The sequence below is a fragment of the Aotus nancymaae genome, unplaced genomic scaffold, assembly GCF_030222135.1.
Source record: "Aotus nancymaae isolate 86718 unplaced genomic scaffold, 86718_ANA_hifiasm-v0.15.2.pri h1tg000017l, whole genome shotgun sequence".
NCBI classification, from domain to species: Eukaryota; Metazoa; Chordata; class Mammalia; order Primates; family Aotidae; genus Aotus; species Aotus nancymaae.
In genome coordinates, this window is record NW_026988429.1 from 12752100 (window position 1) to 12777670 (window position 25571).

At 38.6% G+C, this 25571-nt stretch overlaps 1 protein-coding gene across 1 annotated transcript in view; it reads left to right on the plus strand.

Moving 5' to 3' along the window:
• KDM3A (lysine demethylase 3A) overlaps window positions 1-25571 on the plus strand; it is a 59454-nt gene that overhangs the window by 14599 nt on the left and 19284 nt on the right. Inside the window, exons 6-12 of the mRNA XM_012472919.2 lie at window positions 610-734; window positions 974-1046; window positions 1146-1234; window positions 8204-8367; window positions 10518-11029; window positions 17086-17290; window positions 24298-24512. Coding sequence (XP_012328342.1) covers window positions 610-734; window positions 974-1046; window positions 1146-1234; window positions 8204-8367; window positions 10518-11029; window positions 17086-17290; window positions 24298-24512 — 1383 coding nt within the window. The remainder of the gene's footprint in view (window positions 1-609; window positions 735-973; window positions 1047-1145; window positions 1235-8203; window positions 8368-10517; window positions 11030-17085; window positions 17291-24297; window positions 24513-25571) is intronic.

Genomic DNA, 25571 nt, shown 5'->3' on the forward strand with positions numbered 1-25571 from the left:
TGGTGGCACATACCTGTAATCCCAGCTGCTCAGGAGGCTGAGGCAGGAGGATCACTTGAGCCCAGGAGGTCAAGGCTGCAGTGAGCCCTGATTATCCTGCTACACCCTAGCCTGGGTGACAGAGCAAGACACTATATAAAAACAAAAACAAAACAGTGAAGTGGGTATTTTTAAAGGTCAGCTATATTTTGATGTGGAATTTGATATATTTGGAATATCAGCCTTATAAAATTGTTAAGGCGTTAATTCGATATGCCTTACCTTCCCATTTATGTTACTGAGTTTCTACAATCATACTTTTTTTTTCTGTGTTTTTAAAATTATCAGACATAGCATTTCTGTGGGGGTTCCTGAATTTGATTCCTCTAAAACCACACAGGACAGTGAGTGAGGTTTTGATGAATTGTCTAGTACTACTTTGGTCTGATCCAAAATAAAAAGTTTAAATTTTCTCCCAGCTTTTCTGAAATGTCAGTCATCTTATGTTTATAGTGATTCTTTTAATGTTTACTTTTGCACTTTTTTAAAAAAAGACTTAGGAAAAGATTGTCCTGGATGATGATGCTATTGGGAGATAATGCAAATTGCTCTAAGAATTTTTTTTTTTAGGTGACAAAAACTTAGTTGGTTCAGAAGTAAAAATTTATAGCTTGGACCCGTCTACTCAGTGGTTTTCAGCAACTGTTGTAAATGGAAACCCAGCATCAAAAACTCTTCAAGTCAACTGTGAGGAGGTAAAGACAATGATAACTCCTTGTAAGATAACTCAACAGAGCATGATGACTATACAAAGCATTTATGATTTTTTAGGCATGAAATATCTTTATTATTTTATAGGGTAGAAATAATTACAATTGTTTTAAGAAGAAATTATTCATAAGAAACTCCTATTGTTATGTTAATGAGACAGATTTTTCAATATATTCTTGAGCATTTTTTATTTTCCAGTATCTTTGTTTTATTTATTTTTAAGATTCCAGCACTGAAAATTGTTGATCCATCACTGATTCATGTTGAAGTTGTACACGATAACCTTGTGACATGTGGTAAGATACGTTATTTATTAAAATCTTTTTTCTTCTACTTCCGCCTTCCCACAATAAGAGAGACAGGTGAGCCAACTTACCTATTTTTAAATATTTTAGGTAATTCTGCAAGAATTGGAGCTGTAAAACGCAAGTCTTCTGAGAGTAGTGGAACCCTGGTTTCCAAACAAGCAAAATCTTGCTCTGAGGTAACCTTCATTCATCTTTGTCACTTGTATAAAGCTTTCCTTAACTCTAACATTGCATGGCTAGTTTTTTTAAAATTATTATTTATTTAATTATTTATATTTTTTAAGAGAGAGACTCCAGGCTGGAGTGCAGTGGTGCAATCAGAGCTTACTGTAGCCTTTAACTCCTGCCTCCACAGTAGCTGGGACTCCAGGCATGTGCCATGCATGACACCTGGCTAATTTTTGTGGTTTTTTTTAGAGACAGAGTCTTGCTATGTTGACCAGACTGGTCTTAAATTCCTGGGCTCAAGCGATCCTCTCACCTCAGCTTCCTAAAGTGCTGAGATTACAGTCGTGAGTGAGCTACTGCCTCCGGCTGCATGGCCAATTTTTTAGTGTTATATAGCTGTCTGCTCTTTGCTAGTTCCAGATCTTGGCCATAATTCCTACACCGAAGCAGATGGAGATAATATAAGTTTATAGTTTACTATTTTATGTTAAAAAGTTTCATTTTTTGGTATTTGCTGGAGATTCTCAATAGATTTCACAATTACGCCATGTGGAAGTGTTCTTAAAGGTCAATTGAGTTGTGCATGTCAATGCCTGGCACGAAAAGAGGGAAGGAGCCTTAGCATTCTGAGTAGATTGGGTATTGAAATAGGACCCTCACCTTCTCAATAATAAGAAATTTTGATTGGGTAAGCAAGTATCCTAGTATTTCAAGGGAAGTGATTGGTTTGCCATTACTAATTTCTGTCCAGAAAAGTAGAGGCTTTTATGAATACTACTGTGGGTTCAAGTACCAGATTTAATTCTTTTCTGAAATAGTTACCATTTGGACCAAGACTATTTCTCTTTTAGGTGAGTTAAATCATTAGGATCTGTTACAGTACAAATAACTTTTTCGCACCTTAGGAATCCGAATGCACTTGTCACGTGGATAGTTTCCTGTGTTATAATTATCAAAAACACTTTTATGGTGCTCCGCCCCAGGCTGGAGTTCAAAATTTAAATACTGACCAAACTAATGTTAAGATTGTTGCCAGCATTTGAAAGAGAACCTTGAGGTCTCGGGGAGCAAGGCCAGGAAAAATGGCATGGGGAGTGGGCCAGGGTCAATGAATAAATCTAGGTTTCTTGATTAAGAGCAGACTGGACTACAGCATCAACTAGAACCAAAGCTAGCACTGTGCACACAAACACTTGAGTCTGTGTAGCTAGGATGGTTAATTGGCTTTTTTGAATCTTTTGCCTGTGTATAGGCAACAGGAACTTTGATAACCAAAAGCTTTGTAAACCAAAGTGTCTGAAGCCTCTGTCTTCTTTTGAATGGTAAATAGGCTTTGTCCTCTTGAGTGGAGGCTCAGGTTGTTTATGAAAGAATGAAGAGGTAATTATGGAAATCAGTCTTACTGCCTTTCATTTTTGCCTTAAAGTTTACAAGGTGATTTAAAGTACATCCATTCAAGAAACCACAATTACCGTATTAAGTACTCACTGTGTGGTGGATACTTGGTCCTGGAGCTTGAAAAGTATCTGGAGTTCCTGTCTCAGAGTCCACAGGACAGTGAGGAGGACAGACTTCCAAAGGGCTCCCACAGGTGCTGGGGAAATGCTCTGGGCAGGAGCTCTGCAGGTGCCTCGAGAAGCAGCTTGGGCAGAACCTCTCAGATAGGGAGGATGTGTCTTCTTTGCTGAAGGGCAAATGTTTCACTGTGGTTGGAGCACAGGAGGCATGGAGAAAGAGAAGCAGGGTCAGAGATAGGAAGTTTGGGTTTTATGCTGCAGATGAAGAGGGAATGTCTGGGGTGTTCAGGGGTTTTCAGTTCAGGGATTGATTGAGGTTTGTAGATGATGGATGAGGGAAGGAGATGAGAATAGAAAAAGTGCACTGATTAGGTTAGTTGTATTGCCCATCATAAACAGAGGTGAGGTGAGGAAATAGCTGAGGGGATGGAGAGCTATTTAGGAGACAGCATTCATTGGATTTGGTGAAAGACTAGGTGTTAGGACTGAGAAAGCAAAGAAATGTATAGCTAATGAAGTAGGTAGAACAAATGAAATGTCTACCTCATAGAACATGACAGTTCTAGCTTAGGTGGCTCAAGTGACATGGTCACTCAAATATTTATGATACTGTATAGTCTCTCAGTATAGAAAGGGGCTGAGCTAGTGAGGAATAGCGGTCTCTAGTCTAGAAGGGAATGGATAGTAAGCCTCTGGGTAAGTAATGTGGCCAGGACTACACACAGGATGTCAAGCTCAGAGATGATATTGTCAAATAATCCATAGTATTAGAAAGCTGAGAGATAAACAGGATAGAGTAATAATTTCTTTATGTCAGATTTTAACATTAGAGAAATTGTTGGCAATCTAGAGTTAGAAGTAGTAAATAGCAGTTCAGAGGAGTTGGTTGGGTGTTGCCTGTCATGGGGAATGTGTCAGTATAAACAGGAGTATGATGAAAAGGAGAGCTGAGCTACGAGATGTGCTGAGGAAGAGGGGTCGGGAATAGGAATGGTGTATCCTGTTGGATAGTGGAGGGATCAGTCTGGGGTGCAAGCATAACTGAGGTCAGTGGGAACCTCCTGTTGGGGAAGGTGCCAGTTCTTCAGAGTGTCGAGTGTGTCAGTGATGAGAAAGGTGATTGAACAAGTAAATTTGTAACCTTCAAGGAGGTACTTGTAAAATGTGGGCGTATAGACATATGTGATCCTGTCTCCTTGACCCAAATTCTTACAGGGCAGGGAACATTATATTTTAATCTTTCTCAACATGTTGCTCATACTATGTGTGCTATTGAGCTGAATGTTGGGCACATTAGAAGCTATTAAAAAAATAAGCCTGCCCTGTAGCCTGGAGGTAAGTTTCTTACCTTCTGCATCTAAAATGAGAAACTAAGTTGAGTGTTTTAAAAATGTATGTTGCACCTCTTAAGCTCGATGCTAGTTGTGTCATTCTAAAGGAAGTTGAAGGTGGTAGATTTTTACCTAGGTTTTAGAAGTTTTTGAAAATATTTTTTTGATTACAAAGCTCATCTCATTTTAAAATTTTTGGTTAACCTAGAAAATTATAGTAAAGAATCATCACTTATAATCATACTTCTCAGAGACTCTCTGTTTACATTTTGGAATACGTTCCTCCTATCTCTTTTTTCCCCCTGTATATATCACGGAGGCCTGGGTTTTTTTTTTCGTTAGTTTTTTAAAACTAAAAACCTTACTCTTGTAGCCTCCTCGATTCCCTTATAGTGTATTATAATTATTATTCCATATTGGCAAATACTTTCATTCTGAATGATTCTTCTAATCAGACAAGTTTTGGAAACACTGGCCTGGCCTAGATTTTAAGAGGGTTGGGGAGATAAAGGGAGCAGTGGGGAAAGAAAGTTTTTGAAATGTATAAGTGAAAGGTGAGTAAAGTAACACACTCAGCACGATTCTCACTGTGTTTTCACATCCCAGATGCATTGGACTGGCACTTTTAGGGTGGTCTTTGGAAGACAGGCATTTTGGATTAGGTAGGCAAGACTCTTGACTGCTTTGATGAATACTTTTGGTTAAGATAAACCTGTTTGCCAGTGATAGCTGGCTCCTTGAAGGTCTTCTCTGCCTAGCAGACTATTCCTCAGAGTTACGACGTTGCCTGGTTAATTGGGAAAGAGTCTGCTGAGGAGTGTGAGCCAGCACTGTCCTTTTTAGAATACTATCATACACTCAATTATATTATCTCCATCTGCTGGCAGGGGGAACTATTGCCATGACTGGTATAGAAGACCTTCAGGGAAAACTCTTCAGGTAAGAAGAAACTTTGACCCTTTGTTGAGTCAGAGACCAGGGCAGAGGTGCACTCATGAACATGGGTTTGGGAATTGGAGTCCTGTTCCTGTTGAGCTAAACCTTAGGAAAGTTGTAGCGGGAAATACTTCAGTTTCTTAAAGGAAAAGCATGCTAAGTTATGCTACTTCACAGGGTGACAGGACTGAGAAAATTTTTACAGTGTTTTTCTGCTTTAAGACAGCTCATCTCTAAAATTGATTTTAGTGCCAGGCACTATGGTAAAGCACAACCCTATAAAGTATGCTTCATAGAAAGACAGTGCTAGGAAGTGTTAGAGACTGAATTTCAAACCAAAGTCTAACACCAGAATGTAGTACTCTTAATCACTGTGCTGTTGCTACTGCTCTCCAAACCTTTTCCTTCGTGTGGTGAATCACCCTTGTAAAAATAGCAGATTTCTTCTTTCTTTCCTCCTTTCCTCCTTCCTTCTGCTCCTCCATCCCTCCTTCCAACAAATATTTATTGCATATTTAGCGTATGCTAAACTGATCTACAGTGGTGATCATCACTTCCTATCACTTGAGGTAACTCATAAGAGTTATTGATTTATAGCTAATGTTATTTGCTGACAGCATTCACTCATTCATATGTTCATTCCACCAGTCTTATTTATTGAGCATCCACTGTATGTTTGGTTTTATGAGGTATAACAGAGTGGGCACAAGAGCAGGGCCTCTGCTCATAAAGAGTATGTGTCCCATTGTGAGGAGACTGAAAATAAATAAGTGAAAGGTACTTTCATAGTGTGATAAGTGCTATAAAAGGTGTACACAGGAATATGATAAAGAGTAAGGGACAGCTTTTGGGATGCTACTTTAGAAAAGAGTAATCAAATTCTGAGAGGGAGACATTTTAACAGACTCGAGGGTGAAGAAATAGAACCAACCAGCCACTGAAAATGATGTAGCGAGAGAGATAACAAGTACAAGGCCCAGGCAAGAAAGGGCTCAGAACACTAGGAGATGAGAATGGAAGCCAGTGTAGTTGGAGTACTGTGAGCAAGGGGAGCAATGAAAGAGATGGGGGGAGGAGGGGCAGAAGTGGATAGGAGACTGGACCACATGGGATTCCTGTAGGCAGGCAGTGGACTGCTTGATCTTATTTGGTTTATGTTTTATAGAGATTGTTCTGTGGTAGAAGAGATTTTGGGTAGGATGCAGATGATCCAACAAGAATGGAAGGAAGGTTGGTTAGGAGATGTGTAGCTTAGGGAAAAGATGGTAGTGGTGGCATGGAAAGAAATGGGTAGATTCAACACATACTTTGCAAATAGAGTCAAGATTTATTGGTTTATTGATTACATATGGGAAATTAGATGGTTTTTTTTTTTTACTTAAGCAGCTTAATAAATCTTATATAGAGTAAAAATTTATACTTAGGTTTATCATCCAAATTTCTTAAGTGTGTTGCTTTTGGGAGAGTAACTTAAGGAAAGGTATTAGTGCATCAACTCTAAACACAGTCAAAATAAGGGAGGTGATCAATGCGAGGAAACATAATTGGTAAAATTGAGCCTTGAATATGCATTTCGAAATGATTTGGCAATTAAACTTTGGGAGACTAACCTCAGATTAACTTTAGGAATAAACTAATTTCCTCATTTAAAGGTTTAGGAAACTCAGAAAACACCCAAAACCAAACATAACACCTTCTGGAGAACATTAAGATAATATTTTACCAAAATTGAGTTGACTGAAATAGTATAATATATGATCAGATAATTTAGTGCCTAAAAATAGTTGAAACTATGCCAAAACTTTGCTAGTGATTAAATTCTTATTTTTCAGATATTTCTGTTTAGCATATGCTAGGCAGTCTTTTCAAGGCTGTCAGAGTAAATGTCTGAGAAAAAGATTCATGAGTAGAGATACATATAAATATATTCAAAATTGTGAGGTTTTAAAAACCTGCTGGCTAGGCACAGTGGCTCATGCCTGTAATCCAAGCACTTTGGGAGACCAAGACAGGTAGATACTTGAGGCCAGGAGTTGGAGAGAAGCCTGCCTAACATAGCAAAATCCTATCCCTACTAAAAATACAAAAAATTCGCCGAGCATGGTGGCGCATGCCTGTAATCCCAGCTACTCCGGAGGCTAAGGCATGAGAATTGCTAGAACCCAGGAGGCAGAGGTTGCAGTGAACCAAGATGATGCCACTGCACTATTAGCCTGGGTGACAGAGTGAGACTCTGTCTCAAAAACAAAAAACAAAACAACAAAAAAACTATTAATGGAAGTTGTACATTAAACTTCGGAAGTTAATAACTAGAGGATGAAACTTTGTAGATTCTTCAAGTTTAGATTTGGTGGTAAGGCAGGAGATTATTGAGAAAAGTATATGACTTAAAATTTTAAGCACATGTGAGAAACCTGGTGAAATGGGTCAATTGGTTTCACCTGTTTCAGCCATAGACTAGTTGTCTTGAGTTTATCTCTTCTTTCTTTTTTCATGGTGGGAGGTTTATTTTTGTGAATGGTATAAACTGTTAAGAAGTGGATTCAATACTTAATTATTGTAAAGATAAAATTACCTGAAAAGGGAATGGGGACAGGTTTCCCAATTTTGACCACAGGCCTGTTATAAGTTGATATTTTTTGCAGCTTGAGATGACTTTTGTGACTTGATGAGCCACATAAGAGTAAGAACTGTGTCCTCAACCTTTATTGCATTGCAAAAGCTTATCTTGGTACCCAGTAGGCATCACTGCCTTCAAGAGTCCTATGTGGTCTGGTCTTCTGCCAAACTATGCAGTAAGTGGGTGGTGGGCACTCAAGTCATGCCAAAGTGAATGCATGTGAAGCTGCCACCATTTAAAACTGTTAATTAAAAGTTCACCTCTGCATTGCGTTTATTAAAGTAATTGCCACCTGACTGTTTTCCTGGCACAATGATTCAGAGGTCTGAAAAAGATAAGCTTGTGATCCTTCATAGGAAGACTTAAGTTTTGTGAAAAGCTGGAGTGATTTATTTACAGCCTTAAAGTCCTTCATTTTGTACTTAATCACTTGTTTTACTTTCCTGTTTCTTTTTATTTGGCTGTGGTACTGTGCTTGTTTAGTATCAAGCAAATGATCTTAAATTTGATAGCATTTCATTATTTCCTAACTATTAACTTCCTTTTAATATCTGTTGGTTTAATATCTTCTAGGCCTCTCCCAGTATGTGTACTGTACAGTCTGTACCTACAACAGTTTTTAAGGAGATACTGCTTGGCTGTACTGCAGCAACTCCCCCTAGTAAGGACCCAAGACAGCAAAGTACTCCCCAGGCTGCCAACTCTCCACCTAACCTTGGAGCAAAAATTCCTCAAGGGTGAGTAGTGATTTGTTAAAGATGTTTAATTATAATAATAAACTATTTCAGTAATGGCTCATTGTTTTTATCTCTGGTTGTCCAGGGAGGTTTTTCAGTAGAGTTTCTGAAAGAAAAGATGGATAGATGCTTTTGGAGGTGAAAAGTGTAGAAGGTACGCAGAGCAATATGGAAAATGGTATAGAAGTGAAAGGGGGCATGAGAAAAGAGACTATCTTGATGTAGTGAGAAGGATCAATTGAAATATTACAGACATTTATAGAACAGGTGTCTTCTTTCAAAGAAAAGGGAATAGATTGGTTGTACATGGAAGACTGAGGTCAGTGGGAATGTGAAGAAGCAGTGAGGCATGGTTACAGTGAGAGATTCTTCTCAGCCTCGACATGAGTTGACCCAAGTATAGTTGAGAAATGTGGCAGTAGAGAGGATTCTAAGAATAATAGAAATGAGAAAGCAATAGCTGTAGGTGGTACTGTTACTAACTTATAGAGGAAGAAAATGAGTAAGAAATGTAAAGTTTAACCAGAAATTTAAAGTAGGTACAAGGTTGACAGAACAAGTAATTTTCAGAGAAAGATCTCTTTTGGGAAGTGATAGTGGCCTGTGTAGGCAGGCATTTGATACAGACCTAAGATACAGGTCAGAGAGACTATGGTATAGAAAAGTAGATTTAGAAGACTGCTGCAGAAAGGTAGAAGAGTGGTTGATCACACTGGTTCACTGGGAAAAAATAGGCAGCCTGGGATAGAACTTCGAGGATGGCCATGTGGCAAACAGGAGGAGGAGCAGTCTTCAAAATAGAAAGGGAGGGAACATTAGGAAGTTCAGTGATATCCAAGGAAAGATTTTTCATATGAGTCTTTAAGTGAAAAATTCTTCTCCAGGATGAAATTCTTTGTTAGAGGCAGGAACAAAAAAGTATAATAGGAAAAAAGGACTTTGTATTTTTTGGAGAAAGAACTGTAAGATGAATTTCCAAGAAACAAAAGTTCTTCAAGGCTATTCCCATTAAGATATACAGGGAAAATACCAAATCATTCTGTAAATAACCGAGTAATCAGTCAGCTATTCTATTTGCTATGTGTTCTGATCACTGAACAAACAAGAATGAAATTATTCCCTGTTATGGCTGCTTACATGTTCATAGCAGAAAAGGGTTTTGTGCTGCTGCCAGTTTTTTGTTTTTGTTTTTTGAGGTTTTTTTCTTAGGATCTTGCTCTGTTCCTAGGCTGGAGTGCATTTGCAGTGGTACAGTCAAAGCTTACTGGAGCCTTGAACTCCTGGGCTCAAGTGATCCTCTTGCCTCAGCCTCCCAAGTAGTTGGGACTACAGGCATGCACCACCACACCAGGCTAATTTTTAATTTTTTTGTAGAGATGGGGGTCTTGCTATTTTTCCCAGTCTGATCTTGAACTCCTGGCCTCAAGCAGTCCTCTCATCTTGCCCTCCCAGAATCCTGGGATTATAGGCATGAGCCATTGGACCTGGCCCATTGTTAGTTTTTAATTATATTTTGTGTGAGTATCTTTGAAGGGATTTCTAACATTTCTAATATACATACATATTTTCGAATTTTAATCTTAACACATTGACTCTTACTAGAGATTCAATTTCTGACTCTTGGCAAGTAGCAAGAATCTTAGTTTTGTCTTTGAAATTCAAACATAATCTTCATTTTAGAAGAAAGAGTTAGCAGAGGTTTCTCTGAAATTTACAAAAAAAAAAAAAAAAGAAGAAGAAGAAAGAAGCTTTCAGAATTGCCTCTAAATTTGACTTTTAGTTTTGACACTTATAAACCACAGAGCTGCTTACCTGCTGAGTATATTCTTTGGTTTCATACGATATTTTGTTTTGAGGGAAAGCTAAAGTTCATTGTCTGTGAGAAGTACAACTAACTTAAGATTTACAAGAACATGCAGACAGAATTTAGAGTTTTATTTTTCTGAGTGTTTATGATATTTTTGCAGAACCACTGACTGATGACTTTTAACTCCAGCTCACAGAAACCTATCCTAAATTCTGTAACATATAAGAAATTTTCCTTTTTCTTTCATACTGGTTACCCTAGGGAACCAAATAGTTTGTTTTGGGAAGATAATCGAGAGATAGAAAGAGGCCTGGATGCTAGCTTTCTATATCATCTTTTTCAGATGTCATAAGCAGAGTTTACCAGAGGAAATTTCTTCCTGTCCAAATACAAAGTCTGAAGTTCTGAGAACAAAACCAGATGTCTGCAAAGCAGGGTTGTTCTCAAAGTCTTCTCAGATTGGAACTGGAGACTTGAAAATTCTGAGTGAGCCAAAAGGTAGCTGTACCCAGCCTAAAACAAACACTGATCAGGAAAACAGATTGGAATCTGTTCCACAACCATTGACTGGCTTTCCTAAGGAATGCTTACCTACAAAGACTTCTTCTAAGGCAGAATTGGAAATAGCCAATACTCCTGAACTGCAGAAGCACCTAGAACATGCACCTTCCACATCGGATGTTTCAAATACACCGGAAGTGAAAGCAGATGTCAATAGTGATAGCCCTAATAATTGTTCAGGAAAAAAGGTAGAACCTTCAGCTGTAGCTTGCCGATCACAGAATTTAAAGGAATCTTCAGTAAAAGTAGATAATGAAAGCTGTTGTACAAGAAGTGACAATAAAATCCAGAATGGTGAGTGTTTCTAAATATCTTTATTGGTAGAAGGTAAGAAATGGTGTATGTATATATATACGCACATATCTGTTTCTTGTCCTATGAGAAACTATGTGAAAATGACTTTGTAGAAACAGTTTATACAATCAGAAAAGTTTAAAGAAGACGATATAATTCCCAAATCTCAGAAATGATTACTGTTAACATTTTGTACCTGGTTTCATATATATAGAAATACAGATAAACTATATTACACAAATGGGTTCATGCCAACAGCTTTACCCTGGGAATTAGAGTAGGTGTCTATTAGTATTTTATTTTATTTTATTTTATTTTTATTTTTTTGAAGAAAAAGGAAGAGAGAAAGAAAAAAAAAAAGAATGAAGAAGAGGAAGAAAAGGAAGAGAAAGAGGGAGAGAGAGAATGGGAGTATTGCTTTATTGCCCAGGCTAGAATGCAGTCTAAAAATGGGAATTGAAAACCTCTTTTATGCCAATAATTGTGCTTAACAATGGAGACAGGAAGGAATAAGGGAAGAAAATAACAAACAAGCAGCCAACCAATATTTCATTTAAACCTATGAAATGCTATACAATTATTGAGGAGTGATTTGCTTCCAATTATGTAGTCACTTTTGGAATAGGTGTGGTATGGTACTGGTAAGAATGTGTGTTTTGTGTATTTGAAGTGGAAAGTTCTATAAATGTTTTAAGTTTACTTGTTCCAGGTCTGAGTTCAAGTCCTGGATGTCCTTGTTAATTTTCTATCTCGTTGATCTGTCTAATATTGACATTGTGATGTTACAGTCTCCCACTATTATTGTGTGGGAAGCTAAGTCTCTTTATAAGTCATTAAGAACTTGTCTTATGTATCTGGGTGCTCCTGTATTGGGTGCATGTATATTTAGGATTGTTAGCTCTTCTTGTTGCATTGATCCTTTTACCATTATGTAATGTCCTTCTTTGCCTCTTTTGATCTTTGTTGCTTTAAAGTCTATTTTATCAGAGATGAGAATTGCAACTCCTGCTTTTTATTTATTTATTTATTTTTGCTCTCTGTTTGGTTGGTAAATCTACCTCTGTCACTTTGTTTTGAGTCTTTGTGTGTCGTTGCATGTGAGATGGGTCTGGATACAGCATACTGATGGGTTTTGGCTTTTTATCCAGTTAATAATATATATGAGTTTAATACTGCCATTTGATGCTAGCTGGCTGTTTTGCCCATTAGTTGATGTAAGCTCTTTATTATGTTAATGCTGTTTACTTTTTGATATATTTTTGGAATATTTTTGGAAAGGCTGATACTGGTTGTTCCTATATATGTGTAGTGCTTCTTTCAGAAGCTCTTGTAAAGCAGGTCTGGTGATGGTGAAATCTCTAAGTACTTGCTTGTTCGCAAAAGATTTTATTTTTCCTTCGCTTGTGAAGCTTAGTTTGGCTGGATATGAAATTCTGGGTTGAAAGTTCTTTTCTTTAAGGATGTTGAATATTGGCCCCCACTCTTTTCTGGCTTGTAAGGTTTCTGCTGAGAGATCTGCTGTAAGTCTGATAGGTTTCCCTTTGTGGGTAACCTGACCTTTCTCTCTGGCTGCTCTTAGTATTTTCTCCTTCATTTCAGCCCTAATGAATCTGATGATTATGTGCCTTGGGGTTGGTCTTCTTGAAGAATATCTTTGTGGTGTTTTCTGTATTATCTGGAGTTGAATATTATCCTGCCTTGCTAGGTTGGGAAAGTTTTCCTGAATGATATCCTGAAGAGTATTTTCCAACTTGGATTCGTTCTCTTCGTCACATTCAGGTACACCTATCAAACGTAGATTAGGTCTTTTCACATAGTCCCATATTTCTTGGAGACTTTGCTCATTCCTTTTTATCCTTTTTTCTCTAATCTTGACTTCTTGTTTTATTTCATTCAGTTGGTCTTCGATCTCTGATATCCTTTCTTCTGCTTGATCAATTCGACTGTTAAAACTTGTGCTTACTTCGTGAAGTTCTCGTGTTGTTTTTCAGCTCCATTAATTCACTTATATTTCTCTCTAAATTGTCTATTCTCGTTAGGATTTCGCCAAATCTTTTTCAAAGTTCTTAGTTTCTTTGCATTGGGTTAGAACAAGTTCTTTTAATTCACCGAAGTTTCTTATCATCCACCTTCTGAAGCCTACTTCTGTTAATGGAACGCACTCGTTCTCCATCAGGCCTTGTTCCGTTGCTGATGAGGAACTGTGATTCCCCTGTAGAGGGAGAGGCATTCTGATTTTGGGTATTCTCAGCCTTTTTACACTGGTTTCTTCCCATCATTGAAAATTTATCCACCTGTTGTCTTTGTGATTACTGACTTTCAAATTAGGTCTCTGAGTGGACATCCAACTTGTTGATTCCCAGCGCCGAAATCTGAGCAATCCACTGTGCCGGCCCAAACAGAGGTGTTAAGATTGATGGTGCTTTTCTGCCCGGGAATCTCTGGTCTAGTTCCCTTCTTGCCAAACAACATCAGCCAAAAGGGGACCCAGTCCTGCTCACTCTGCACCAAGAACTGCCACGCTGAGACGCCGGCAAAACCGCTGCACCGGCCACAAGAGTCGCACTGGCGACCTGTGGGGCTCCTCCGCTGGGAATCTCCTGGTCTGTGAGCAACAAAAATTCGTCTGAAAGTGTGGCGTCCTCTCGTTCTCTGCACTTTCACTGAGAGCTACAATCCCGAGCTGCTAGTGCTCAGCCATCTTGGATCTCTCTCTATTAGTATTTTAAAGCAAGGATTCCGTTACATGCATTTACCATATAATTTAACTGGTTCCTATTAGGTGGGTAATTAGGTGGTTCCCAATTTTTAGGTTAAGAAAATTTTGAAACAAAATCTAAAGCAATCTGGTGATTATTTCAGCTTGTCACTGATCTTTCTGTGACGTCCCAATTGGAGTGGAAGAGGTGACCTCTGTCAGATCTATGACAGGTAGTTCAGATTTGAAATTTTAGAAAAGATGCAGAATCATATCATTTCTGGAAAAGGGACTTGGATAAAAGATGTTAAGGATAGGACTGAAACACCAGGAAGAGTCTCTTTGCTTAGGGGGAGGTCCAACTGCACCCACAATTTAAAACTGAATTACTCTTTTTATAGGGAAAATGGTACATTGTACTTGATGCCACTTACATGAAGTTTGAGGATGCATTGTAATGGCGGTAGTTATCAGAAGCTCTGTTACTAGAATTAGAAGAACAAAATGGTTTCAGCATGTCATTAAGTTTAGTGCTATTAGAATTTAAAGATGCCTTTTGATCATTGTTAGCTATGTGGGAAATTGGTATGGATTCTGTTAATGTTTTAGGTTTGGCATAGTGGCTAACTACTGTAATCCCCATGCTTTGGGAGGCCGCTGTGAAAGGATTGCTTCAGACCAGAAGTTTGAGACCAGCCTGGGTAGCATAGTGAGACCCGATCTCCACAAAAATTTTTTTAGAAAATCAGCCAGGTGTGGTGGTACACACCTGTATTCCTAGCTACTAGGGAAGCTGAGGCAGGAGGGTTGCTTGAGCACAAGAGTTGGAGGCTGCAGTAAGTTATGATTGTACCACTGTACTCCAGCCTGGGCAACAGAGCGAGACCTTGTCTCAAAAAACAAAACCAACCTATTTATTTGGATCAGTAAAAATGAATATATCTACACTACCTTTTTAACTTCAGGCCTCTTTGAAATTCAAGAGCAAGATGGCTGGATTTGACTTTCGAATCTTTTTAGTATAGCATTGGAAGAATAGAAAGAACTTTCTTTGCCTAGCGATACTTCTAACCTAGCTTCTTCATTGAGGTTTAAGTTAATATAGCTGTTAATTTGCATAAAACTAATTGCATAAGATTATCCGCTTCTCAGAAATTATGTAACTCTCAAGAGAAAGTACATATTCATAACCATATCCTTGTTCTATTTCTTTATTCTTTTTGAATCATCAGCTCTCACACTCAGCTAGATTTTGAAGCAATTATTTTAATATTATGTGAAGAAACAGTAAAGATTCTAGTGCAGTAAGCAGATGATAGATACACAAGTGAGTTATGGAATCCAGCTTTATCTCATTTAATGTATTATGCAGCTTTCCCCCATCTAATGAATTTTAAAAACCTACTTACGTTCTGGACTAGCTTATCCTGCTATCTACTGTGACTTTTGGTTGAGGCATGAGAGTGCGATCAGAAGCCTACTAGGACTTCTGAGCTGTGTCTACTAACTAGAACTGCATGTTGATATAGAAGGCTTGGAGAACTTTTTTGCTCCTTTGTTCCACTTTCAGTCTAGAAAACAAAAGCAAAATGGAGTCTAACAGCTGCCTTTTTTTTTTTTTTCCTGTTCGGATAGATTTGTGGCTTCTCAGAAGTGGGATTGCATTTTTCTCTTGACTTGGCTCTGAATTCAGAGAATCACTGATGTTAGTACCTGTTGCTGTCCTCAGCAAAGAGTTAGATTTAGACAGTTCAACTTTCTTATTTCTAGATATTTTCTTTTTTTTTTTTTTTTGAGACAAAGTATCGCTCTTGTTGCCCAGGCTGGAGTGCAATGGCGCAATCTCCACTCATCGTAATCTCTGCCTCCCCGGTTCAAGTGATTCTCCTGCCTCAGCATCTCGAGTAGCTAGGATTACAGGCATGCGCCACCACACCCGGCTAATTTTGTATTTTTAGTGGAGATGGGGTTTCTCCGTTTTGGTCAGGCTGGTCTGGAACTCCTGACCTCAGGTGATCTGCTCGCCTTGGCCTCCCAAAGTGCTGGGATTACAGGTGTGAGTCACTGCCCACACTGATATTTTCTCTTCTGAGCCTGGATAGAACAGATAAGATAACCTTCTTGCCTGTAATCTGTAGAAGCCTTGCCCAACTCAAAGGATGATGTCATTCAATATCTGAGTAATTAAAATTCAGTCCTTAAACTACTGATCTCTTTATGTTCTCTTCTTTCTTATTTTGTCTTCTCTTTCACTAAAACTGAATAAGAGTGTTTAAGGGATCAAGGACTGACAGCATCATGTAGCAATTTACATTGTGCTCTAGTCCTGCTTTAAAAGAGAGGTAAGATTAGATCACCTCTGAGGTAATTATTGAAGATGTTTATTTATTTAATAAAACCTTCTTTCATTTGGGATCTTTGGTTTTCTCCAAGACTGACCTCTCCCACCTGTCTCTCAACTAGTTCCCCAGAAGCTGTTTGTTTTTGACTTTTGTTTGTTTGCCTAAAAACCTACTTCCCTCTTCTCCTTTTCCCTCGACCCTAAGAAAAGTTCTTTTCTATTTCTATGAAATATTCCTTAAGGCTCTTAACAAGTGGATTCCTTTCTTTATTTGCTCTGACACAGTGATTGCTCTTTCTCGTTATATCTCTACTTTTTCTTTAGAAATCATGTTAACATTTCAAGTTCTCCTGCCCATTACAAGTTAAAACATAAAATCTGCATTTACTTAGAATTATACTCCTGTCTTTAGCTGGTGCTCTTAATCCTGAGTGGACCCCATATGTGAAAGAAATGGAAGACATGTCAAGAATCACGTGACAGGCATTTAGAAGACAGTTTACTTCATAGATCCAGGGGCTGTGTAGGAAAACAATTTGTTTATTGTTATTTTTGTAATGGTTACCTTTTGCATTGTACTTTTAAAAACACACCTTAAATCAATCTTTTTTGAATTTGGAAAGTGACAGAACAGACGTCCACTAAGGCCTCTGCAGAGGTGAACCTCAAGAGAGTTTAAATTAAATATCTGATTTGAAAACATCCTAAAATATTTGTCTTATATAGGGTTGTGAATAGAAGTATACATTAACTTTGAATTGTGTCTGGCTGTTTAATTTGGGGTTTTATGTTGCCAAATGGATTCAACAAATGAGAATTGTTTTATAAAGAGAGTAAAACTCATCATTCTGATGGTTGTCTTCTCTTGATGCATTTTTAGAAATTACAGTTGAACCAGGAATGGAGAAGGGGAGTTCTTTTTATGGGAATATTGGCTTTTTGAATAGAATTCAGTCACATATGAATGTGATGTTCAAAAATTTGATGTTCTGTCTCCTTAATCTTTTATTTTCCTAGCCTCATCCAGGAAGTCGGTTTTGACAGACCCAGCTAAACTCAAAAAGCTGCAGCAGAGTGGCGAGGCCTTTGTACAAGATGATTCTTGTGTTAACATTGTGGCACAGCTGCCTAAGTGCCGAGAGTGTCGCTTGGACAGTCTCCGCAAGGATAAGGAGCAACAGAAGGACTCACCTGTGTTTTGCCGCTTCTTTCACTTCAGGAGGTGAGGCATTTTGAGAAAAGTTCACATAATCTGGGCGTACTTTTTATGCTAGATGATCTAGCATACTTTTGTTACTCTTCTGTCAACAGTAAATCTAGAACTAAAAAGGTGGTAGATGTTACATTTATAATCTCTAGGTTGGAGAATCTAGTGTTTTTTTTTTTTTTTTTGCTGAGCAAAGTGCTGACTCATTTATTATTTATTAATTGCCATTAAGAATCATCACTGTTAGAACTTCAATTAGAAACAATAAATAGCATCAGGCAGAAGATTCCTTAATAACTAAACTCAGAATTTCCAGTATCATGGAGCATGCTATATAAAAATTGTCAAACACTTAGTGGCTTAAAACAATACAGAATTGTTTTCCCACAGCTTCTGTGGGTCAGGAGACTGGGCATGGTTTAGCTAGATTCTCTGCTTCAGGGTCACTCTAGGCTGTCATCAGAGTGTAAACAGCTTCCCTTCTCATCTGGGGGCTCGAGTGAAGAAGAAGCTTCTTTCAGGTTCATTCATTTTAGCGGCAAAATTTATTTCCTTACAGCTGTAGGACTTGAGCTTCAATATTTGCTGTTGGTTGGAAGCAATTCTCAGCTCCAAGAGGCTGTCCACCATCTAATTTTCTTCATAGGTAGTTACACAGTGGCAGCTGGATTCTTCAAAAACAGCTGGAGAGTGAGATCTAGTTAGTTAGCTAGCAAGACGGAGTCCTGTATAATATAACATAATTATGGGAATGACATCTCAACACCTCTGTTATAGTCTACCAGTTAGAAATAAGTCAGGGGTCTCACCCACACTCAAGGGGCAGCCATTACACAAAGACATGAACTCCAAGAGATGAGGATGATGATGGCCATCTTAGACTTAGTCCTCTTCCACATTCTACAATATTTTCTTAACATGGACATTAGAAATTGCTATTTATTTGATCTCCATTTTTCTTAGACAAGAGAAACGCTTTTCCAAAAAGAAAACTAACTTGAGTGGAAGCTCGAGCTACGTATTATAAATTTAATTTTAACCAACAGCTTAGTTTCCCAGGGAATTTTTATCTATCTGCCTACCTACCTACCTACCTATCAGTCATTTTTTTTTTTCTATATGTAATCTCATACTTATTCTTTGAGAATGATTTCAAATCTTCTACTAGGCCATAGTGAAATTTCATAAAAATTTTCTTAACTATCCTTGTTTATAGGAATCTTTATTTCCTCTTAAAGTCAGATATATGTGGCTTTGAGCTCTAACTCTTAGCACTTACTGTATTTTATCACCTAGAGCAGCTTTTTTAACCTCTCATAATTTCAGCTTCCTTGTTGGTAAAGTGAGAATAGCACTGTTTGCTCGGCCTGCTTCTTGATAAATTTAAATGTAATTTTACAGAAAAATAGCCTGGCCCACAGAGCATCCTACTCAAATGCTATTTTCTTTTTTTTGTGTGTGTATATATATTTTATTGCACTTTAGGTTCTGGGGTACATGTGCAGAACATGCAGGATTGTTGCATAGGTACCTACATGGCAATGTGGTTTGCTGCCTCCATCCCCCCGTCACGTATATCTGGCATTTCTTCCCATGTTATCCCTCCCCAACCTCCCTACCCGCCACTGTCCCTCCCCTATTCACCCCCAACAGACCTCAATGTGTGATGCGTCCCTCCCTGTGTCCATGTGTTCTCATTGTTCAACACCTGCCGATGAGTGAGAACCTGTGGTGTTTGATTTTCTGTTCTTGTGTCAGTTTGCTGAGAATGATGATTTCCAGATTCATCCATGTCCCTACAAAGGACGTGAACTTAGCGTTTTTTATGGCTGCATAGTATTTCATGGTGTATATGTGCCACGTTTTCCTGTGCAGTCTATCATCAATGGGCATTTGGGTTGGTTCCAGGTCTTTGCTATTGTAAACAGTGCCTCAGTGAACATACATGTGCATGTGTCTTTATAATAGAATGATTTTTAATCTTTTGGATATATACCCAGTAATGGGATTGCTGGGTCAAATGGAATTTCTGTTTCTAGGTCCTTGAGGAATCGCCACACTGTCTTCCACAATGGTTGAACTAATTTACACTCCCACCAACAGTGTAAAAGTGTTCCTATTTCTCCACATCCTCTCCAGCATCTGTTGTCTCCAGATTTTTAATGATCGCCATTCTAACTAGTGTGAGATGGTATCTCAATGTGGTTTTGATTTGTATTTCTCTATTGACCAGTGATGATGAGCATTTTTTCATATGTTTGTTGGCCTCATATATGTCTTCTTTTGAAAAGTGTCTGTTCATATCCTTTGCCCACTTTTGAATGGGTTTTTCTGGGCCCCTGTTTCAGTCCCCTTTTTTTCAGTTGAATGAGTGACTGTCTCCCAGGCATTCCAGGCACCAGTTAAATGGCTGCCCAGATTTGTGTGTTTTTGTGCAGAGACCCGCTGTGCCAGCTGAAACAGCCATACTGGAAACTCTTGGCACTTTTCAGCCTGGGAATCTCCTGGTCTGTGGGCAGTAATAACTCGTTTGGAAATGTGGTGATCACTCACCCTCTGCGTTGCTCTCACTGGGAACTGTACTCCAGAACTGTTCCTATTCAGCCATCTTGGATCTGCCGAGACTCTAGATCTTATTGCATGTTACTTTTCATTCTTGTTTTTGATTTTCTTTAAAGAAGCTTAAACACACAAACTTTTATTTCTAAAAGTAATAGTCATGATAGAAAAATGTTGAAGGTTCTGGAAAACCACTACAAAGAACTACTGCTAACTTTTCAGTGCATTGTATAATCATAAAATGTATTCGGGCATACCTAGTTGTATTACGTATACTATTTTGAATCTTGCTTTCCTATTACATAGTAGGAACCTCTTGATCATAACCTTTTCCTTAAAATACTTTTGAATTTCTGTGTAAGAGCACATTATAGTAATGTTTAATAATTTATTTCACCAATCCCCCTGTTGGCATTAAGATTAGTTTGTATTTTTTGTTACTAGAAATAATGCAGAAATGATCTTCTTGTCCATGTCCCTCATTATTTGCTGTGGGGGGATTACTAAAAGTGGCATTTCTGGGTCAGAAGGTGTATGTGTTTTAAGGCTTTGATATACATGTTCTGCCTAGTTATCCTCCAGGAAGGTTGCACCTGTGTCCTTGCCCACTGCAGGGTTTGAGCATGCTCCCATGGTCTCTGTACCTTTGCCAGCAGGGAGAGGCATATCTTTTTAAAAAAATCGTTTCCAATTTTATAGGCAAAATTTTCACATTTATATATATAAATCATTTCTTTAAATTATTTTCTTTTAAAAATCATTTTCTTTAAATTCTTCTATCCTGAGTGAAGAAGAAAGCAGCCCTATCTTCTTTTTTGTTCATACAGAAATGAACAGTGTTGGTGTAGGTGAACTTTAGATATAATTCACTTTCTCAGAAATCTAGGTACTTTCAGGATGGACTAACTCTAATCATAAACAGAAGGGTTGATTTGAATTTCTTTCTATTCTCCTCCTCCCCTTTCATTTTATCTTAAGTTAAAAGATCGCTGATGAGCTGAATTAAATGCTCAGGGTATTTAGATCATTATATCTGTGCTTGTAACTTTCAGATTCAGGCTTATTTAATGAAGTAGAGTTTTTTAAGTACTAGTTTGCCCCATTCATCCCTTTGTAAATTGCAAAAGCATGTCATAAAGTGTGTTGGTAGCATATAGAGCTGTAAAACTGTTAATGTATGTTAACATATGCATGTATTAATATATTCTGAATAACGCCTGACCCAGAATAAGCTCTCAGTAAAGGTTAACTGTATTTCATTTCCTCTCGAGAATTTTCTTCTTAAGCAGGTAAGTGCATTACAATGTGTATTCATTTGTATGTGTATGTATTTTGAAGAAACCATGAAATGGTTGTGCTTTGTACACGTCTTTGTGTTCCTGTTATGTACTTGATTTCATGTCATTATGGCTCCTCTGCTGTGAAAAGTATAACTAGATTGGATGAGAGATTGGTTTAAGTTGCAAAGGCATTTTAGGGAAGGGATACTTTTTTTCTTTCTTCTTTGTAATATGATTAGAGCTTTTTTTTTTTTTTAAACCCACTATATTTTTGTAACAGTCTAGAAGTCATTGACTTTATGACTTAGCTGTTTTTTCATTTTTTACTTCTTTAAAGGGGAAAGTACCCTTGCTTAATGTTGCATAGTAGAAGCCAGTCTAGTAGAAACTAGAACAAACTCCTCTCTTGGTAAAAGAATATCATAAATTAACTTTTTTTCCTGATGTTTAGAATGAAGATTGAGGCTGCCATTAGCCTCCTCATCAAGTTTGTACCTCATTAAACTCATCTGCAAATAAAATAGGAATGGGGTAGGGTCTCACTGGTAAGGCTTAGTTGCCATTACTTCCCCACTTTGAAATGCTTTCAAATTTATTTTTTAGTGTTATGACTATCTCTAATTTGGACTATCAATAATGTTACGACTATTTCTAATTTGGAGTCAGTTAAAAACTTGCATCTCTCATTTGGACTGCTTGAAATAATTTTCATATGTTAGGTAACAGTATCTTGTCCTTCCAGTTTTATTCTACACTCTTTTGGACAAATGGTTTTTCTAAAACCCAACTTTGTGTGTGTCTCACATGATGATTTTGATGGTTGCCCAGTAGCTAGCAAAGTCACGGTCCCCAGTAAAATTCTGAAGGCAATTGACCCCAACTTCTGCAATTGACCCCAACTTCAGCAATTGACCCCAACTTCTGCAACTTCTACTTGATTCTTACCTATTTGAATAAACCCTTTAGTCTAATTAGTCTATCGTCACCCCATTCACCTCTAGTTTTCTTGCTTTTATTTGAAATACTATCTCTTGGACATACCTAACCTTTTCTTGCCAAAGCTCAATTACTGTCTTTACTGTGAAGACCTCTACATACTGGCCCACAAAACTCATAGTCAGCACTTCCTCCTCTGCTCTTATAAGAGTTAATGACTGTTATGATATTGGTTACAGGCTATTTCATTGTATTTCATGTCTATTTCTTATGTCTCCTCCTAGAAATATTCTATGTATGTATGTATGTTTGGACACAGAATCTTGCTCTACTGCCCAGGCTGGAGTGCATTGGCATGATCATAGTTCACTGTAACCTCAAACTTCTGGGCTTAAGCGATCCTCCCATTTCAGCTTCCCAGGTAGCTAGGACTATAGGCTTGTGCCACCATGCCTGGCTAATTAAAAAAATTTTTTTTGTAGAGACAGGGTCTTGCTGTGTTCTCTGGGCTAGTCTCAAACTCCTGGCTTGGATCTGTCTCAGCCTCCCAAAGTGCTGAGATTACAGTTGTGAGCTGTTGTGCCTGGTCAAAATACTATATTTTTGGCTAGGCATGGTGGCCCATGTTTATAATCCCAGCATTTCAGGAGACCAAGGTGGGAGGATCGCTTGAGCCCAGGAGTTTGAGACCAGTCTGGGCAACATGCAAAACCCTGTCTCTACAAAAAATAGAAAAAAAGAATTAGCTGGGCGTGATGGCATTATGCCTGCTTTCTCAGCCACTTGGGAGGCTAAGGTGGGAGGATTACTGAAGCCTGTGAGGTGGGGGTTGCAGTGAGCCATAATTGTACCACTGCACTCTAGCCTGGGCATTGATTGGAGTGAGAGCCTGTCTCAAAAAAAAAAAAAAAAGAAAGAAAAAATTTTTTAAAAATGTGTTTAAAAAATTTAAAATTAATACATAGCTTGTGAAAAAAAAAACATTCAAGTGTTAGAGAATATTGAAGGCAAATAAGGAACAAATGATCAGCCCTTCATTCTACTTCTTAGGTTCTGAGGCCCATTTTAATGCTTCCCTTTTTCCAGGAGCTTGGATAGTAATGAGCAGCTGGAATTCATATAGGCACCAGGTACCTAACAGACCAGTGTGGTCATTGCTTCAATGACTGTCTACCCTTCTTTTGTTGAGCTTTTTTCTTGAAGCAGTAGTTGTATTTAAATCTGATCAGGTTATTTATTACCTTCTGTTTGTTAATGACTTACTTTGGTAGTAACTTGTGATTTTCCTTGCTCTTAAGTCTTAAGTCCAGCAGGCCGAACAACTATCCCTGGAGGGTATGATTATATCGGTTTGAGTGCAAAATACACCTCTCTCGCCCTCTCCTCCCTCCTTTTTCCCCTCTCTAACTTGTCGTTTGGGGGAAAAGTGTTTTTAATCTTCCTGCTGACATTGCCAAATAATCATTGGCTGTGATTAGCCATGGAGATTACAGAAAACTAGAAAAGACTTTCTTGATTTAAATAGTAATTACAGGCCTGGTGCGGTGGCTCACGCCTGTAATCCCAGCACTTTGGGAGGCCAAGGCAGGTGGATCACGAGGTCAAGAGATCGAGACCATCCGGGTCAACATGGTGAAACCCCGTCTCTACTAAAAATACAAAAAATTAGCTGGGCATGGTGGCGCGTGCCTGTAATCCCAGCTACTCAGGAGGCTGAGGCAGGAGAATTGCCTGAACCCAGGAGGTGGAGGTTGCGGTGAGCCGAGATCACGCCATTGCACTCCAGCCTGGGTAACAAGAGCGAAACTCCGTCTCAAAAAAAAAAATTATAAAATAAAAAAAAAAATAAATAAATAGTAATTACAAGTTGTGGATGGGCATGGTTGCTCACTCCTCTAATCCCAGCACTTTGGGAGGCCCAAGGCAGGTGTTATCACCTGAGGTCAGGAGTTTGAGACCAGCCTGGACAACGTGGCAAAACCCCATCTCTACTAAAAGTACAAAAATTAGCTGGGTATGGTAGCAGGCACTTGTAATCCCAGCCACTGGGGAGGCTGAGGCAGGGACAATTGCTTGAACCTGGGAAGGGGAGGTTGCAGTGAGCAAAGATAGCGCCACTACACTCCAGCTTGGGTGACAGAGCAAGACTCTGTCTCAAAAAAAAAAAAAAAGAAAATAATTACAAGTTGTAAATCAGTTTTTTGTGTGTATATACATTATATCTTTTTTTCCCTCTGCTTTCCCTAGGTTACAATTCAACAAACACGGTGTGCTGCGAGTAGAAGGCTTCTTAACACCAAACAAGTATGATAGTGAAGCAATTGGCTTATGGTTACCTTTAACCAAAAACGTTGTGGGGATTGATTTGGACACAGCAAAGTACATCTTGGCCAACATTGGAGACCACTTCTGTCAAATGGTGATTTCTGAAAAGGAAGCTATGTCAACTATTGAGCCACACAGTAAGAGCATCTCTTAGGGGGTAGGATTTTTGAGCCCAACTTAATTTTTGTTGCTAAGTGGCACCAAGTCCTAATTGCTTGGGTTTTATTTTCACTCAGAAGTTTAGATAACTTTGGTATAATGAGGTTGCATTTTTCCTTTTGTAACAGGTTTCATCAGAGTTGGCCATCTATGTTTGGGGTTTATTTTGGGCCAATTACCAAAGGAGTGGAACTCCTTTTTTGTTAGGAAAGGTGAAGGTGAAGTGATGGTGGAATTTTTACAGCCTCATCAGCAATGCAGGTGCACTAAAAGATGAGGTCTCAGATTGGTTTATTTTAAAACAAAGGTTCTTAATCATGAATACATTGCAAGGAAAATAAGAATGGGAAGGCTGACTCCTAGACCTACTGAGTTAGAGTCTGCAGGGCTGGGTCCCAGAGATAAGAATGAGAACAGGTTCAGATGGAAGTGACTGTTAGAGTCAAGGTCTGAAGGGAATACGTAGAGGTTCTAGATGGGCACGTGCCTGTGTCCTCTGCTCTTTGGGAGCATTCTCACACTGATCTGGCAGCCCAGTAAGCCACAGGGATCAGGGTAGGTGGCACAGAGCCAGACCTCGTTCATGACGTCTCAAGCTAGGATGTCTGGAGGACAGTACCACCTCTTCCTGTCCATGTGCCTCTGTGGAAATGAGTCTTCCAGGCAAAAGCACCATGGGGCATCTGCCTTGTAAGCCTCATATTTTCTTCCATCATTTTATCTTTCCCAACGGTTGAAAGTTAAAAGTGAAGCCTTTCCATTCCTCTGGTGTATCTCTTTTTAGACTTTGCTTAACCAAATGTTTGAATACAAGCATCCATGCCAGTCTTAAGAATTTTGATTTATTACCGGCAACTGACTGAAGCTAGCTTCAGCACAAAAATAACTTATTGAACAGATGTGGATACTGTCTCAGAGTCCAAGGAAAAGGACTAGGGCATTCCCAGCTGCAAGAATACAGACTGCCTGGGAGAAAGGGAATTGTGAGCGCCTGGGATAACCAGAGTCATTCTTCAGAATTACTTCATTCTGTTGAG